The sequence below is a fragment of the Artemia franciscana genome, chromosome 12 (genome assembly GCF_032884065.1).
Source record: "Artemia franciscana chromosome 12, ASM3288406v1, whole genome shotgun sequence".
Taxonomy (NCBI): Eukaryota; Metazoa; Arthropoda; class Branchiopoda; order Anostraca; family Artemiidae; genus Artemia; species Artemia franciscana.
Window position 1 is genome coordinate 14,824,356 of NC_088874.1, and position 16,293 is coordinate 14,840,648.

Consider the following 16,293-nt stretch of genomic DNA (forward strand, 5'->3'; position numbering starts at 1 on the left):
ACGACCATCAAGCATTCCCTACTTTTCTACTGTGACATCTATCTATAGGCAATGGAAGAAAATCAACAAATCTTGGAGTCCACAGCCTTAGGACAACGTGCCACATGTCATCCCTATCGGATTGATCAACTATCAAACAGTTCGTGGTAACGAACTGTAAGTAAAGAGGAACACGACTCAATAGTAACCAAAACTGTAAAAAAGGAATTTACATACTAATAGATCAAACAGTTCGTGGAAACGAACTGTAGTAAGGAGCGACCCGGCTCAATAGTAACCAAAACTCTAAAAATGGAATTTTGATACCAACACCTACATCAAAAGAATTGCATTTTAATACTTATTTTAAATATATAAGTTTCATCAAGTTTAGTCTTACCCATCAAAAGTTACGAGCCGGAGAAATTTGCGTTATTTTAGAAAATAGGGGGAAACGCCCCCTAGAAGTCATAGAATCTTGACGAAAATCACACCACCAGATTCAGTGTATCAGAGAACCCTACTGTAGAAGTTTCAAGCTCCTATCTACAAAAATGTGGAGTTTTGTATTTTTTGTCAGAAGGCAGATCACGGATGCGTGTTTATTTGTTTTTTTTTTGTTTTTTTCCCCAGGGGTGATCGTATCGACCCAGTTGTCCTAAAATGTTGCAAGAGGGCCCATTCTAACGGAAATGAAAAGTTCTAGTGCCCTTTTTAGTGACCAAAAAAATTGGAGGGCACCTAGGCCCTCTCCCACGCTAATTATTTTACCAAAGTCAACGGATCAAAATTCTGAGATAGCCATTTTATTCAGCGTAGTCGAAAAACCTTATAACTATGTCTTTGGGGACGACTTACTCCCCCACAGTCCCCGTGGGAGGGGCAACAAGTTACAAACTTTGACCAGTGCTTACGTATAGTAATGGTTATTGGGAAGTGTACAGGCGTTTTCAGGAGGATTTTTTTGGTTGGGGAGAGGGGTTGAGAAGAGGGGGTAGCATTATTTAAAAAAAAACAATGAAAAAATAAATATGAAAAAGTTCTTTCAGCTGGAAGTAAGGAGCACCCAAAACTTCCTCTGCGGAGACCCAAAATCAAAACATGCATTGATTCAAAAACGTTCAGAAATTAAATAAAAAAAACAAGTTTTTTTTAACTGAAAGTAAGGAGCGACATTAAAACTTAAAACTACCAGAAATTACTTCGTATATGAAAGAGGCTGCTTCCTCATCAACGCCCCGCTCTTTACGCTAAAGTTTTTTACTCTTTTAAAAAGAAGAATTGAGAGAAAGAGTCAAACTTTAGCGTAAAGAGCGGGGCGTTGATGAGGAAGCAGCCTCTTTCATATGCGAAGTAATTTCTGGTCGTTTTAAGTTTTAATGTCACTCCTTACTTTCAGTTAAAAAAACTTGTTTTTTTTATTTAATATATCAAAAGAATCGACTTATTATGCTGATTCCAAATATATAATTTTCATTAAAAATTTGCCTGATTTTCGAAAATGGGGGAAACACACGTCAAAATCTAAAAATTTTACTGAAAATTACACCATCAGATTCAGCGTATCAGAGAACCATACTTTAAAGGTTTGAAGCTCTTATCTGCAAAAATGTTGAATTTGTTGTTTTTTTTTGCCAGAAGAAAGTTCACGGATGCGTGTTTATTTGTTTGTTCTTTTGTTTGTTATTCCCAGGGGTGATCGTATTAACCCAGTGGTCCTAGAATATTGAGAAGGAACTTATTTCAACGAAAATAAGAGGTTCTAGTGTCCTTTTAAAGGACCGAAAAGATTGGAGGGAAAGCCACGCCATTTTTCCCAGTTTCGTCCGATCAAGATTTTGAGGTGCCATTTTGTTCACCATAATTGAAAGACCGAATAACTGTGTTTTGGAGACGACGTGACCCCCAGAGCTCCCGGGGAAAGGTGTTTAAGTTATAAAATTTGCCCTTTGTTTACGTATAGAATTGGATGTTGGAAATTATAAATACATTTTTTTGGAGGGGGGATTTTCTGCTGTTTTTTCCAAAGGGAGAATATTCCATGGGGAAAGAAGTTTCCAGAAGGTTAACTTTTCAGGGGAAATTTTACACTGAGGGAATTAGCGAAAATTCTTGTGCGAAATTCTTTTTAAATGTCTTGCTTTTTCTTTTCTGACTCAATTTTACGCTTGTAATTGTTAAGGGTAATTGTCCAGGATAAATTCTCCCGCGATTGAATCGTCTACTGATTTCTTACCGTTGGAAGGGGGATTTTATTTGAAAATGGAGCCATATTTCCGTGTAATATTTAAAAAACGATCAGAAACTAAACACAACACAAGTTTTTTTTTTTTAACTGAAAGTAAGGATCAATATTGAAACTTAAGACGAACAAAAATTATATCACATACGAGCGGGGTCGCTTTCTCCTCGACACCTCGATCTTAATGCTGAAATTCAAATTATGACCGAATTCCTTAAAAATGACTCCTGAAACCCAAAAGCCGTTTAATTAGAACGCTAAAAAGTGTTTTTAAAGTACTAAAACACTTTAGCGTGAAGAGCGAGGTGTTGAAGAGGAGATGACCCCTCATATACGTAGTGAATTCGAAAGGAAGCTCTTATTTCAAGGAAAGGAAGCTTATTGCCCTTTAATTACTCTCGACCCATAAAAGGTAGCTCCATCTTCAATTTAAGTTCGAAAGACTCCCTTTCTGGGTTTCTAGGACCTATTTGTCCAAATACAGTGACCAGGGAAACAAATTAATACAAAAAACACAGGAAAGTTACTTTTTCTTTGCCAAGTCAACACTAGTGTGTTTACTCTACTTATAATCTGTAAAAGAATTTTACTAATAGGACCTTTATGGTTTAATCTTCATAGCTGAAAAATTCAGACGGATAGAAAAAATTAAAGAAGTGGCTATGTTGCAACGATCTATAAAATCAAATACTTTGTGCTAAAGATCTGTATCTAAGGAGATACCCAACCTAATAGTAATCGAAACTCTAACAAATGGATTTTTTCATAAGAAATACATATATGCACCAAAAGAGTCAGCTTATCCTGGTGATTCTAAATATGTAAAACTAATTAAATTTAAAGCTAGTCACCAAAAGTTAGGTTCCTGAGAAATATTATCCCATTTTCGAAAAACAATGCCACAAAAAAGACGATTGATTTCGGTAAAAAATTTTAACCATTAAAGCCAGTCTAGCAGAGAACCGTGCCGTAGAGGTTTCAAGCCTCTTTCTACAAAAATGAATAATTTTGCATTTTATTGTGAGGATTGGTCGTGGATGCGTATTTGTTTTGTTGTTGTTTTTTTCTTGAAGAAAAGACTAATTCGAATGGAAAATGAAAGTTCCTGTGTTCCATTTAATCATATAAAGATCTTGCCGTGCCATGTGGCGTTCTCCACCATGTGGCGTTTTGGTACGAAACAACAATCCTGCACATGAGGGTGAAAAAGCTACTGATTGAAAAATTTTGAAACAGCCAATCGATTTAAAACTCCTGAAAGTCATATATTGAGTCTCCCAGTATCAGAGTCAGCAGTGTCAACTGTAGGCAGTGCCATCCTACAGTTAAAATATTACAATCACATGCTTACTGGCACAAAGTGGGAGATATTGAGAAGGATGCCACAAGGAAATGTCATAGAGGAGGAAGGAAAGTCCTTCCAGGACCACTGTTTTACCTAGATTTACTTAGAAATATTCTCAATTTCCTTTCAATACACAATTTTCCTATGTTTTCCTCCTTTGTGAAGGGGGGTTGAGATAAATATAGAGGTGGGTTTAGGGGAAGGGTTAGATATTAATCGGTACTATCCTTTAATTCCCAAGAAGATTGGGAATATTAGACTATCCCTTTTTGTCAGTGTTGTGGGATGACAGTTCGTTTCTTGTTGCAAAATAAATTACACCATGAAAAATTACATTAGTGTCTTTACTGGCAGAAATAGTGGAGAGTGGAGGGGTAAGGAGTATATTAATGTCAGAAGGAAATTTTTCAGGAGGGGATGGAAGAATGCGATCAGGAAGTCTCTGTTTTAATAGAAATTTAAACAGAATTTTCCTCGTGTTTCCATTTGTATGCATTCCTTATTGTCATCATTTACCGCGAAGAAAATGGATCACCAGGCATTTCTGCCGGTGTTTTTGTGAGATATTCTAGGAAAAAAGATTTGTTGGAAGAGCCCACCTTAAAAACTATTGAAATGGTAACCTAATAATCAATATTGATATTTCAGACCCCTCCCTCTTCGAACAGCTATCTAGAGGTGTACACTTCTCTAGGAATGACAACAATTTCCCATTCATTGCTGTACCAGCATTAAATATCAATAGCCCTTCCTCACTCAAATTCCCCCTTCATCGTCACAGAAACTTTAGAAGGTGCTCATTAGACCAGAAATGGAGAGTTCTAGTCCTTATTTATAAGTTGAAAGTGATTGGAAGCCCACCAGCCAACCAGCTCCCAAAGGTTTATAGGTTCCTATTGTATCTATTCAAAAGAATTTGAAGGGGATGGGTACAACCAGGCAACTGCCCCAGGCACTGCAGCAGGGGCGGGGGCTGCTTTAACTTTCACAGTTTTAACTTTGACCCAGCCTTTTGCTTACATTACAGCATGGAGGGAGCGTTATAATTCTTGGGGTGTCACCAATCCTGGTAATGGCTCTTTATCTATTGATATAAAGCAATCATGGTTGCAGCGGCACTTCCACAGGAAAGCGAACGGTTCCCGAAGGTTTATGGGTTCCTATTGCATCTATTCAAAATCATTCAAGAGGATGGGTTTAACCAGGGCAACTGCCTCAGGCACTCCAGCAGGGGTGGGAATCACACCCCATAGTAAGCAAAATTTAAAAAATGCATTAAAAAAACTACTTAGTGAAAAAAATTGCCATCTGGCACTAATTCAAAAATGGTATCTATTATTTCGGTTTGTCTTAAAAACAGAAGTTTCTTGCAAAAAAAATGGTTATTTCCAGAAAAAGTCGGAAACCATTCGAAAAAGGCGTCAGATCAAAACAAAAAGTATAAGATTGGAATGAGCATGGTTGGAAATTTTGCACCGAGAAATTACAATTCCCTACTATCAACAACAAGGAAAACAACTTTTTTTGCATGGATAGCATTAATCTGTCTCTAGTTTTTTTGTTTTTTGTTTCGTTTTTTTTTCTATGACGGGCTTCATAGAGCGGAATATCATAGAGAGATGTGTAATAGCTCATTCTAACAGAAATCTAATTTGCCCGTGCTCTTTTTAAGTGACCAATAAGCAGAGATCAATTTTTAGCAGGGATCAAATTGTCTGGCAAGATTTTCCTGTGAAAAACGTGGTTATTGTTCACAAATATGCTGAAACATGACTTACGTTCTTTCTGCAGAAAAGCATTTTTGCCTTTATTTAACGCTTTATTTAACCAAAGTGATTTCCTTCATAATTGAGTGAAAAATTATTATTGATGCGAGGTAAATGTTTGTGTAGGAAATCATAAGATAACAAAATGAGTAAGTTTCAATGACTTAAGTATTTCTCAGGGGTGATTATTTCACACAAAGGGTCCTGGAAGATAGGGAGAGGGCTCATTAAAAAATTTAAAGCTCAAGTAACCAATGCTAGAAGACTAGCATTGCTAGAACATCCCAGCTCTCATCGAGCCTTCAGATAAATCCAATTTAAAAAACAAGTTTTTTCAACTGAAAGTAAGGAGCAATATTAAAACTCAAAATGAGCAGAAATTATTCCCTTTATGAAGGCTTTACCTTTCTGCTCAATACCTTGCTCTTTACGATAAAAGTTCTTAGCATTTTTAGAAGGGCTTTCTACTCTAATGGAAAGGCCCTTGGTTTTCAGAAGCTGTTCTTGAGATATTGGAACAAAAATTTAAACTTTAGAGGAAAGAGTAAGGTACTGAGGAGAGGGGCAACTCTTTCGTATACGGAAAGAATATCTGTTTGTTTCGAGTTTTAATGTTGCTCATTACTTTCAGTTGAAGAAATTCGTTTTTTAAATTTTAATTTCTGAATCGTTTCTTAAATTTCGTTTTTTAAATTAAATTCGTTTTTCAAAAATGACAGTAAATCTGGCTCACCCTCCATGAAAAATTCTCCCCCTTCACCAAAAACTCCGTGAGAATTTACTACCACGTATAATAAACCCCCTTCCTCGTCTTAAAATTTCTTGCGGGCGATTTAGCGCGAAGAGTTCATTTGAAAGAAACTTTAATTTCTAATCGTTTTTCGACCGCTCCGAGATTTTTTTCCTGAAAACTAAAACATGCTGAAAATATATGCCCCCATAGACTTCTCCTGAAAAAATATCTACATGCAAAATTGAGTTGGCAAAGAGAAAGTAAGACAAATAAAAGATTTACGCATACAAATTAATTCAAATGTCTTCACTGTAAAATTTACCCTTGAAAGTAACCCCAGTAGTTTACTTCCCCACAGAAACTCTATCCACGGAAATCACCCCAAGCACAAAATTCTCAGACCCCTAAAACATCTGTATACTTCCCTATAACAAATACTATACGTAAACAAAGGCTAACTTTCATAACTTACAGGCCTCTCCCCATGGATTTTAGGGGAGGAGGGAAGGCATGCTAACCCTAAAGGCATAGTTCAACTACGGTGAATAAAATGACCATCTAAAATGTTAATTGGAAAAATGAGGCCCTCTCCCATGGCCATTTTTCTAGCAAACCCCCCGAAAGAGTTAGTTGCCCTCCAATCCTTCAGGTCACTTAAAAAGGGCACTAGAAGTATTTATTTCCGTTCAAATTCACTATATACCGATCTTCTATGACCATTATTTCGATAAGATCAACTCTGAAAAAAAAAAATTCAAAAATAAACACGCATCCGTTATCCCTCTTTAGCCAAAAAAAGCAAAACTCTACATTTTGCTGTATAGGCACTTGAAACTTTTACAGTAGGGTTTTCTAGTACGCTAAATCTGATTTTGGGATTTTGATTAAATTCCTTTGCTTTTAGGAGATTTTCGCCCTCTGTTTAGAAAATCATGTAGGTTTTCTCTGGCTCCTAACTTTGATGGGTAACAGTAAAAGTAAATGTTAAGTATAATGATTAATGCTAAAATTCTTCGTAAATTTCATATATTTGGGATCAATATGATAAGACAATTCTTTTGATGTCTCTATTGGTATCAAAATTCCGTTTTTTAGAGTTTTGGTTACTGTGGTAGCTGATTCACTCCTCACTGACAACACTAACTGTTTGATACAGAATTAGTAGTAAGGGGGAGACAAGAGGATTATGGAGGTAAAGATTAATATATAATCCCTAGGGCCGTAACCAAGAATTTTTTGGGCGGGTTGTTTGTCCTTGGGGGGGGGGGGTTACAAAAGAAACTTTAAAAAACACATTAAAAATGTGAAATTAGTATTTAATCCCTCTTGATTTCTGGGAATATTTCAATTTTACGCTGTTACTATAAAACCAAAGAGTAACATTTAACCCCAAAATGAGCATTCCATATAAGAGGAGGACTGCCTCTTCCTCAACTTCATGGTAGCAGAAACTTTGGAGGGTCCTTTTTATATCAGAAATGGAGAGTTTTAGTCCTTTTTTATGAGTTGTAAGTGATTGAAGACCAACCAGCGGTAGGAAAGGGGTTAAACGTCGGCTCCCTTCTATTACATCTATTCGATTTCTATGAAGATTAGTGTCGTTTATATTTCTTTATAGCCTTCAACGAAGCAGTCAAGTCAAGCCATAATAAAACAAACCCCTTAGACTTTCGCATGTCAAATTAAACCAACCTGTTTGTTCAAGTTGCAATAGATAAAGGGTATTGACTAAATTGGACATAGCCATTGAAAAAACAAAGGGGACAGGTAACACTTTCTTATGTAGTGAAAAAATTCAATATATTCTTTAAAAATACATATAAAAAGTATTAAGCTCCTCCTGAACATTATTGGTTTTATAACCCTTAACCCTTATTCTGACCAGGAATAAAGTTCGTAGATTCAACAGAGGCTGTTTTCGAAAAAAAACTAAAACGCAAGGTTTTAAAGAAATCAGATGACATAAATAAAATCTGGTTCGTACGTTAAATTAGGTCACTAAGCTGTTTCAAACTATATACCATTCATATTTTCATTTATTTCTGGCATTTTGAAATAGAGCTTTTTAGAAATTAGAGTGCGCGTGACAGTTCATTCTTTTTTATGTACCAAAGTATTTTTGGAAAAAAAATACTTCGTATATATTCTTAGCCATACTTAGGAGTGTAAACGTGGAATTTCTCACTAAAAAATGTCAATTCTTGAGAAAGATATTGAGCATTTTTTAAGATAGGAAAATAGCATCAGATTAAAATGGAGTAGATTCCTCTTAACAAAGAAGGATGCTCTCACTTGGGGCCATTCTTAGTCCATAGGGCTTAATTACTAAAAGAAGGGTTCCCATAAATGAGGACTAAAATATCTAGTGCCCTTTTTAAGTAACAAAGGAGATTGCACACAAAGCAACTGGTGCATTTCAGCATTTTGGCCCGTTAAACAATGATGTTTGCCCAAACAGGACCGAATTAATTCAAAAAAAATTCTTTGAACTATGTACTAGTACTATAGGGGCTATACTGGCATGCAAGAGACCATTTGTTTTTGAACATAGATGCAGTCCTTAAAAATGAACCAGTACTGCTTAGCGGCTAAAAGCTCTCTTTTTGTTACAGAGAAGAAATTTAACGAAGCGTTGTTTGAATTTTACTTTGATCTAAAAAGTCAGATTTGAAGGGTTGGTAGCTCTCGTCGAGCTCAGGGCGATGCTGGATATGATATTAAAACCTAACAAAGTTTTTAAAGAAAAACATTTCTTTTTCAACTCAAAGTAAATGGTAACATTGAAACTTGAAATGAACAGAAACAATTCCGTATATTAGGGGGAGGGGGACTGCCGCCACTCTTTACGCTGAATACTGACTTTTTCCCCCATTGCCACAAAAAAGACATGCTCTAGATGAAAGGCGAATGGAATGGAATAAATATTTGTTGCAGTATATCAAGAATGGAAGAACGAAATAACATAGGTTGGCTTTAAACAACATGATTTTCCTTAAAACGTTTAAAAGGCATTCGGTTGCATTTTTATTACATGTATAAATGCTTTCAACGTAAAACTACAAGACTTTAGCCTAAGAATTGATGGTCAAGGAGGTAGCAGCCACCATCATAAAATAATTAGTTTCTTGTTGTTTTAATTTTTAATGTGGCTCTTTACTTTCATTAAAAATACTTTTTTTAAGTTATTAGCAAAGACTACTTGAAAATCATTCAAGCCCTCTTCTCATATGGCTTTTAACTGAAAAAAGTCTCAAATTAATAGCACAATTGATGACCCTATTTTACTTTACCGTTTTGCTGGAAAAGCTGTAAACTATATAAAGAATCAATGAACTTTTGCCAATTTCAAACTAGACTTTAAAAATATTATGAGTTAAGTCCTTTTCTCTTCTGTTATCAAAATATCAACAAAAGCAAACAATAGCTGGATTTGGAAAGATTACAATCAGATACAAATACAGAAGAGAGAAAAATAAGGACGTTTTTTCCCAAGACAATGAATGAACAACACCTATTTGAATATTATTTATTTATTACAATCAGAATTATTACAAACAGAAAGATTACAAACAACATACCAGAGTATTGTGGAGTCTTCAAGCTCCTACTTGCAAAAATATGGATTTTTTTTATTTTTTGCCGAAAGAAACAAAATGGATGTTTGTTTAATTGTTTGTTTTTTCCCAGAGGTGTAAATATTAAACTATTGGTCCTAAAAGATTGGGAGAAGGCTCATTTGACCAGAAATAGAAAGATCTAGTGCCCTTTTCTAAGGACAAAAAGAATGGAGAGTAGCCAGGCCCATTCTCCCTCTTTTCCAAGACATTTGATCAAAATTTTTAGATAGCCATTTGATTCAGTTTAGTTCGATGGTCCAATAACTATACTGTCAAGGATGATATGGCCATCAGGGTCCCTGGGAAAAGGGCAGTGAGTTATGCAGTCTGCCCATCGTTCACATTTAGCCTAGTATTTGTTACTGTGAAAAGTTCATATTTTTTTTGGGGGGGGGGGGCAGAATTTCTTCGGAAGGAGACTTTCCACAGGTAGAATTTTCAGTGACGAGGAAAATTTCCGGGAGAGATTTTACGGGGGAGGAAAGAGGACTTTTTAGAACGATTCGACACACTGTGTTGTTTATTTTTCTTCACCAAAACACTTTGTAAGGAAGGAATTGTCGTAGAAACTTCAGAAAAGGATCATTTAATTCCAAATCTAAGGTTCTACTGTCATTTTTAAGAGCCAAAATTACATGAGATACATGTAATACTTTTAGTCTAATACGTAATACGCTATGTACATGAAAGCTGTCAAAACAGGGTATTAGCAGCGTCTCAAGAATGGCTTACAGGTTTAATTGAAACTTTTACAGCATGTTGAGGGGTATGTTGAACCAATAAAAATGACTATTTTGCTCGATGTTATTAGAAGTGGTAGTAGTAGCACTGCTACTGCTACTAGTACCACTCTTACTGAGGTTAATGGTGTTACTAAATCAAAAACAGTGCGTGCATACAGGTTATCAAAAGAGTATATCAGTAAAACCTTAGAAACGTTGAAACTATCAGGGCAAGAGGAGGGGATGCTGAACTAGACCAAAAAAGCACAATGTGATACTATTATTGCTACTACTACCAATGCTACTACTGCCATCACTAATATTACTTCTATTACTATGAATACTCACTTGCTAAGGCTAAGAGTATTAGTAAAAGTTTCAGAAAAGGGTTAGGGCAGCATTCAACTGAATCAGAAAACACTATACACGTATTGGTTATCAAAGTGGTGTGCTTGCAATATTTCTGCAACGTCTTAGGGTATTCAGCTGAAATTTCCAGACCTACAGATATTTATAACACTTTAGCTACTACTACTACTGCTACTATTGAACTAAATCAAAACAGTTCAAGTGTATCCAGATTATAAAAATGGATTGAACAATTAATTGTCAAGAAGACGACTCAGTAATATTTCAAGAACAAATTAGGGTATAGAGTTGAAACTTCTGGGGTTACTAAAATTACTACATCTGCTCTTACTATTGAATTAAATCAAAAAGGTACAAGTGCATCTAGGTTGTCAAAATGGCATACATACAATGTCAAAGGAAAAGAACAGGATATTGAGTTTTATTGTTCAGGGAAAGTTCAGGTTTGAAACTAAATCAAAATATACTATGTATATCCAAATTTTCAAATGGGTTTATATTCTGAACAACTGTTGAAAAATCTTGTCTAATATGTTAATACTAAGCCCAAATCTGTATACTTATAGAGAAAAACCGAAAAGGTTTAAAATATCGTTTCTTAACTAATGAAAAAAAATGATGTCATTAAACATGTTCAGCAATTATTTAAGAAAAACTTTTCCGCAAAAGTAGTTTTCCAAAGAAAATTAAAGAGCGACATTAAACCAAATATGAGCAGAAATAAAGTTAAATAAATTTTCAAGTCTAAAACTACCATAGGTCACCATCAACAAATAAATAACACCCAAAGAAGTAAAAATTATAACATATAACCGAGTAAAACTCAAAACAACCAGAAACTAAGAGGATTAGGGCTGACGCCCTCGGTACGTTCTAAGGATCAGAATCTAATTTGGGATAATTTGGAAATAATTATGCATTTTAACAAAATGGATTGTAGATTTTTTCTCTTTTTTTTTTCTCTTTCATAAACCCAAAATTATTAAGACTTTCAGGAATATCAGTGTATAAATTAAACTGGCAATTAACTATGTGGTTGATTTGGTTATTTATTGTAATTTCTATTTCTGGGGTTTTGTTTATTTATTTTATGGTGATATGATAGTTTTACGCTTCAAAAATGGCTTAACTTCATTTCCGTTCGTCTTCAGTTTAGTGTAGTTCTTTACTTTTCTTTCAGAACTTCTTTATTGGAAAAGGCTTTAAAAATTAATTTAATACAGAAAAAGCTTTTTAACCAAAAGTAATGAGTAACATTAAAACTTAAAATGAACGGAAATTATTCTGTACGAGAGGGGGCTGTCTTTTCTTCAACAATCGCTCTTTGTGCTAAAGTCTTAAAGTTCTTTATAAATAATCTTCATTCACACAAGGGTCATTGAACTTAAATGAAAAGTAGTTTCAAATAACAATACAATTTTAGCATAAAGAACAATAATTGAGGAAAAGGCAGCCCCTCATGCACATAATTATTTCTGTTCGTTTTAAGTTTTGTATTGCTCCATACTTTCAGTCTAGAATTTTGTTTTTTGAAATGAAGCAAAAGGATACACGGTGAAAACTGCATATTGGCAACCATTTCTTGTTTTTTCTTCAAAAATTCTTCCAGCATTGTAACTGCATTATTTCGTTCGAGCACTCCATGAGTAAGAACCTCTTCAATGCTTCCACATGATGTAGAAACGGAGCACTTTTTCAAAAAATAACAGACATTTATCGAAGGTGACACTGCATCCCATGATTTATTCGGAAGAGTAGTCCCGTTTATGCACTGCAGGAGAAGAATATCCTGATCTTCAGATTGTAGGAACATTTCTAACACTTTTTCTGATTCTTTCGTTTGGAGTGCTGGATCCGATAATAGATGGCACATTGATCGCGCTTTGCATACCTGACAATAGAATAGTTTTTAAGTATATCTTTGAAGCTGAAAAAACAGAATAATGGAAAAAACAGAAATGAGATATTGTCGATATAAAGGGCTATTTTCAGTCAAGTCGTTTTGAACTAATAATTAAAATAGAATTTTTTGTAATATTTCCTAGCAAAGGATCTAACCTTCCGAATGTTGAAATAAATGATATTTTGGACCATTTTCTTTTATTTTTGCTGTTGTTGCTTAGCTAGCCAAAATTAGTTCAAATTGCTATTGTAAATTGTCTGTCTTATCTTCCTGTTTCCTATTTTTCCTTTTATTAACTTTTTGTGTGACCAAACATTCAAGATTTAATTTCTCCATGTCTGAAAAATTAAGCATTGAAAATTGTAAGCAGTAATGAGAAAGCTACTATATCATCCTTTTTAATTTTAATTTCTTTAATTTCTTACAAAGATACTTTTGCATTGAAATGTTTCTCTTCAAACATTAAAGATCTTGGTAGTATTTCTTCTTTCTTCTGAGATTCAGTCGTTTATGCGGTCAAAGTGCCCAGACACATTATAACTTTTAAAATCGAAGAAAATATTTGTTAAGCATTGGTTATTTGTTTAAAACATATAATATAGATTAGCCTTATATTTTAGAACAAACTCATCAAACATCCCATTCCAGTAAAGCTTTTTAATTTAATGATTAAAAAAAACTTTTTCCACAAGACAAGTTTTTCAAAAAAAAGTAAAGAGCTCCTTGTATGCTTTACTGAAGAAAAAACAAATGACCATGGATTGTCAGTTAAATTGACGTATACTGACATTTCTTCGTTAACTACTACTACTACTACTACTAGTACTACTACTACTAATAACTCACTGCAGCACCAAGCCGCCTGAGGCCAACGCAGCTACGCACGCTCCTCCTCCAACCTAATCTATTTAAAGCCTCCCTCTTTACACCCACCCAGGAAGTTCCCGTTTCCTTTAAATCTTTATTTATGACATCCTCCCAACCCAGACAAGGACGACCTGCTTTCCGTTTAGCCCCAGACGGTTGGCCAAAAAGTCTTCGGTAATCTGCCATCCTTCATCCGTAGAACGTGGCCTAGCCATCTCAACCTTTCTTTCATTATAGCCCCAGAAAGCGGGATTGAACCACATTTCCCGTACAACCTACTGTTTGAAATACGGTCAGTCAGCCGGGTACCCAGAACAATCCGTAGGCAATTTCTCTGGAAAACATCTAGTAAATTTTCATCTTCTTTTCGGAGTGCCCATGCTTCAGAGCCATATTTGACCACTGTCATCACTGTAGCTTCTAATATTCTAATCTTAGTTTGTAGACTTACCTTTCTATTCTTCCAAACTTTTTTTAACTGTGAAAAAAAAACCTGGGCCTTAGCTATTCTACTTTTAACATCTTCACTGCTCCCACCATCTTTACTAATAATACTACCAAGGTAACTGGAGCTCCAAACCTGACCAATCTTTTCGTTACCTAATGTCACCTGTTCATCTTCACTTATTCCTAGCCTTAGTGACTTAGTCTTCTTAACATTAATTTTCAAGCCTATTTTAGCACCCTGAACTCGTAAAACCTCTAAAAATTCATTCATTTTGCTCACACTTTCATCTAATATGCTTAAATCATCAGCATAATCCAAGTCCAGGAGCGTTCTTCCTCCCCATTTGATTCCATGGTCTCCAATTGCCTTCGTTAAGGTTTAGGTAATTTCTTATGTATGAAACTAAAAAAGTTGAAAACATTTCCAACATATTTTATTTTCAATAAAACGCAAATTGTGTTCTAGTCTTGAGAAAACATAGGTGTTATCAGCCCTACTCGTGTTAGTTTTTCTTCGTTTTCAGTTTGACTTGGCTATTTATTGTAATGTCTATTCGTTTTGAGTTTTATTTATTTAGATATAGTAATTTGTGGTAGATTTACGCTTGAAAGATTATTTGACTATATTTTTGATCATTCTTGGCTTAATGGAGCTCTTTACTTTTCTTTGAAAAACAGTTCTTGTGGAAAAAGTTTTTTAGTTTAATTTCTGTTCGTTATTTATTGACATAGTCTTTTTCATGGAAAAAAATATTATATCTTTTCAGTTTTCTTCTATAAGAATTCATGTTTTTACAAAAGCGTTGATACAAAATACAAAATAAGTCTTAATGAAAAATACAAAATACAAAATAAAATACATCCACTAATTCTACATCTTCTTTTTTAAGAAAATGAAAATAGAATCTTCAACGGTTTTTTTTTTTTGCTACCAAATGCACTTTTTTACATTCAGAATATATTGTACAAAATACATTATACAACACTCACATACAATTCAAGGCATAATATGTAATTTGATTGGCTTGTGGAAAGTGTAAGTACTCGAAAATATTGTTTCCTGCAGTTCAAGGCCTGAAGGCCGGCTGGTGCTAATACGTCTCTTCATGCTCGCTCAAGCTCTCTTTTGCATAAGTTTATATTAACGTAATAAAATCAAAGTAAATCCCTCAAAGCCCGATTTTTCCTATTTGAAGCAGCTTCAATTTTGTTATACACATAGTGCTGATCACCTAATTTTTTTATATGACTGATGGGAATACATGGTTTTGTTTTTACCAAATAGAAAATAGTTCTTACAAAATACAAAATAATTTTTATAAATACGAAATAGTTTTTCGAAAATGCAAAATACTTCTCAGCAATATTTCGAAAGCGACTGGGGAGCCTAGATAAAAATTTTGGGAATGATATCAAGTTTTATTTTTCAAGTCAGTTTCAGAAGCTATAAATTAAATTAAAAAATATTGTTTGTGTTAAGATTAAAAGTTATTGAAAAAGTTTCTCCAACATACAAATAGCAACTCATACTAATATTTGTATTTTGTAAGAAGTATTTTGTATTTTTCAAAAGCAATTGTTGATTTCTTCAGAATTGTTTTTTATTTTGTAAGAACACAACCATGTATCCCCATCAATTATCTATCAAAATCAAATGATCAGTATTATAGGTGCGACAAAATTATCGGTATACCGTTCAAGGTAAATTAACTACGACGCTTCAGATACAAAAATTAATAAGAATTGCTGCTAACAATTATTATTTTCATTACTGTTAAATGAAGTTTTGATATATGCTTAGTGGATGATACCCATTGCTTTTTTAGTGAGCATGACTTTTAATACATATTTCAAAAATCTTACTGCTGTAAGGCTAAAATTATTTGGCTCTTTATTACAGATTCATCATTTAAATATATAAAAATGTTCACACACTGGAATGTCTTATTTTAGTTATACCGACTTTGACATGTTTTATTTAAATTTTACTAAAATAAACATGCTCATTAAAGTTACTTCATATGGGAAAACTTGGACTCTGGAAAACTTAGGAGTTGATACTCAATAATCAATAATATATACTGAATCTAAATAAACATACTTGATAAAACATTAAGGAGAGGATTAGTGGCTACAGTAGACAACTAGTATGATGGCGTCTAGTTTCTTACTTGTTTGTAATATTTACAAGTAATAATTGACTAATCTTAAAGAAAAAAAGAAACTGGCGGAACTTATAAAAAAAAAGTACCTAGATCTCTACCTCTTGAATGGTATGGAAAAGATGTTTGTTTTTCAAAAAT

The 16,293-nt window shown here is 34.2% G+C and overlaps 1 protein-coding gene across 1 annotated transcript in view; it reads right to left on the reverse strand.

Moving 5' to 3' along the window:
• Nucleotides 1-16,293, reverse strand: part of LOC136034191 (uncharacterized) — a 103,530-nt gene that overhangs the window by 85,721 nt on the left and 1,516 nt on the right. The window contains exon 2 of the mRNA XM_065715367.1: nucleotides 12,325-12,664. Coding sequence (XP_065571439.1) covers nucleotides 12,325-12,664 — 340 coding nt within the window. The remainder of the gene's footprint in view (nucleotides 1-12,324; nucleotides 12,665-16,293) is intronic.